The sequence below is a fragment of the Acanthisitta chloris genome, unplaced genomic scaffold (assembly GCF_000695815.1).
Source record: "Acanthisitta chloris isolate BGI_N310 unplaced genomic scaffold, ASM69581v1 scaffold3595, whole genome shotgun sequence".
Classification (NCBI taxonomy): domain Eukaryota; kingdom Metazoa; phylum Chordata; class Aves; order Passeriformes; family Acanthisittidae; genus Acanthisitta; species Acanthisitta chloris.
The window spans coordinates 5,211-5,593 of NW_008672985.1; the positions used below are offsets into that span (position 1 = coordinate 5,211).

Genomic DNA, 383 nt, shown 5'->3' on the forward strand with positions numbered 1-383 from the left:
ATGTGATGTAATTTCCCCCTCAACTTTACATTCTTTTCTACAAACTCCACAGGTATATCCAAGGCATTTGTGAACTTTGTTGTCTATTGATGGAAGGAAGAGCACGATCAAGTTTCAAGTTAAAAACGCAGAGCAGTTACAACCCCATTAAATCCAACGTTTTCTCTTAAAAATAGTTTGGGAAATTGCACATCTATTACCAGACACCATGGAAAAGTAATACATATAAATACAAATAATATAATACTTACTAATATATGTTTATTACTCTAAATTCAATTTAGAATCAGCTGCAGAAGCTGGGCCAACCTCTCCAGGCACTTACCACCTTCCCTGTTTTACAGGACTTGCAAGATCAGGGCGGCCACAAAAGGCAGGTTTAG

At 37.1% G+C, this 383-nt stretch overlaps 1 protein-coding gene across 1 annotated transcript in view; it reads right to left on the bottom strand.

Moving 5' to 3' along the window:
• LOC103802263 (chromosome unknown open reading frame, human C3orf33) overlaps window positions 1-83 on the bottom strand; it is a gene marked incomplete at both ends in the record, with an annotated part of 1,807 nt that extends 1,724 nt beyond the window's left edge. The window contains one exon of the mRNA XM_009074721.1: window positions 14-83. Coding sequence (XP_009072969.1) covers window positions 14-83 — 70 coding nt within the window. The remainder of the gene's footprint in view (window positions 1-13) is intronic.
• Between the last annotated feature and the right edge of the window lie 300 nt (window positions 84-383).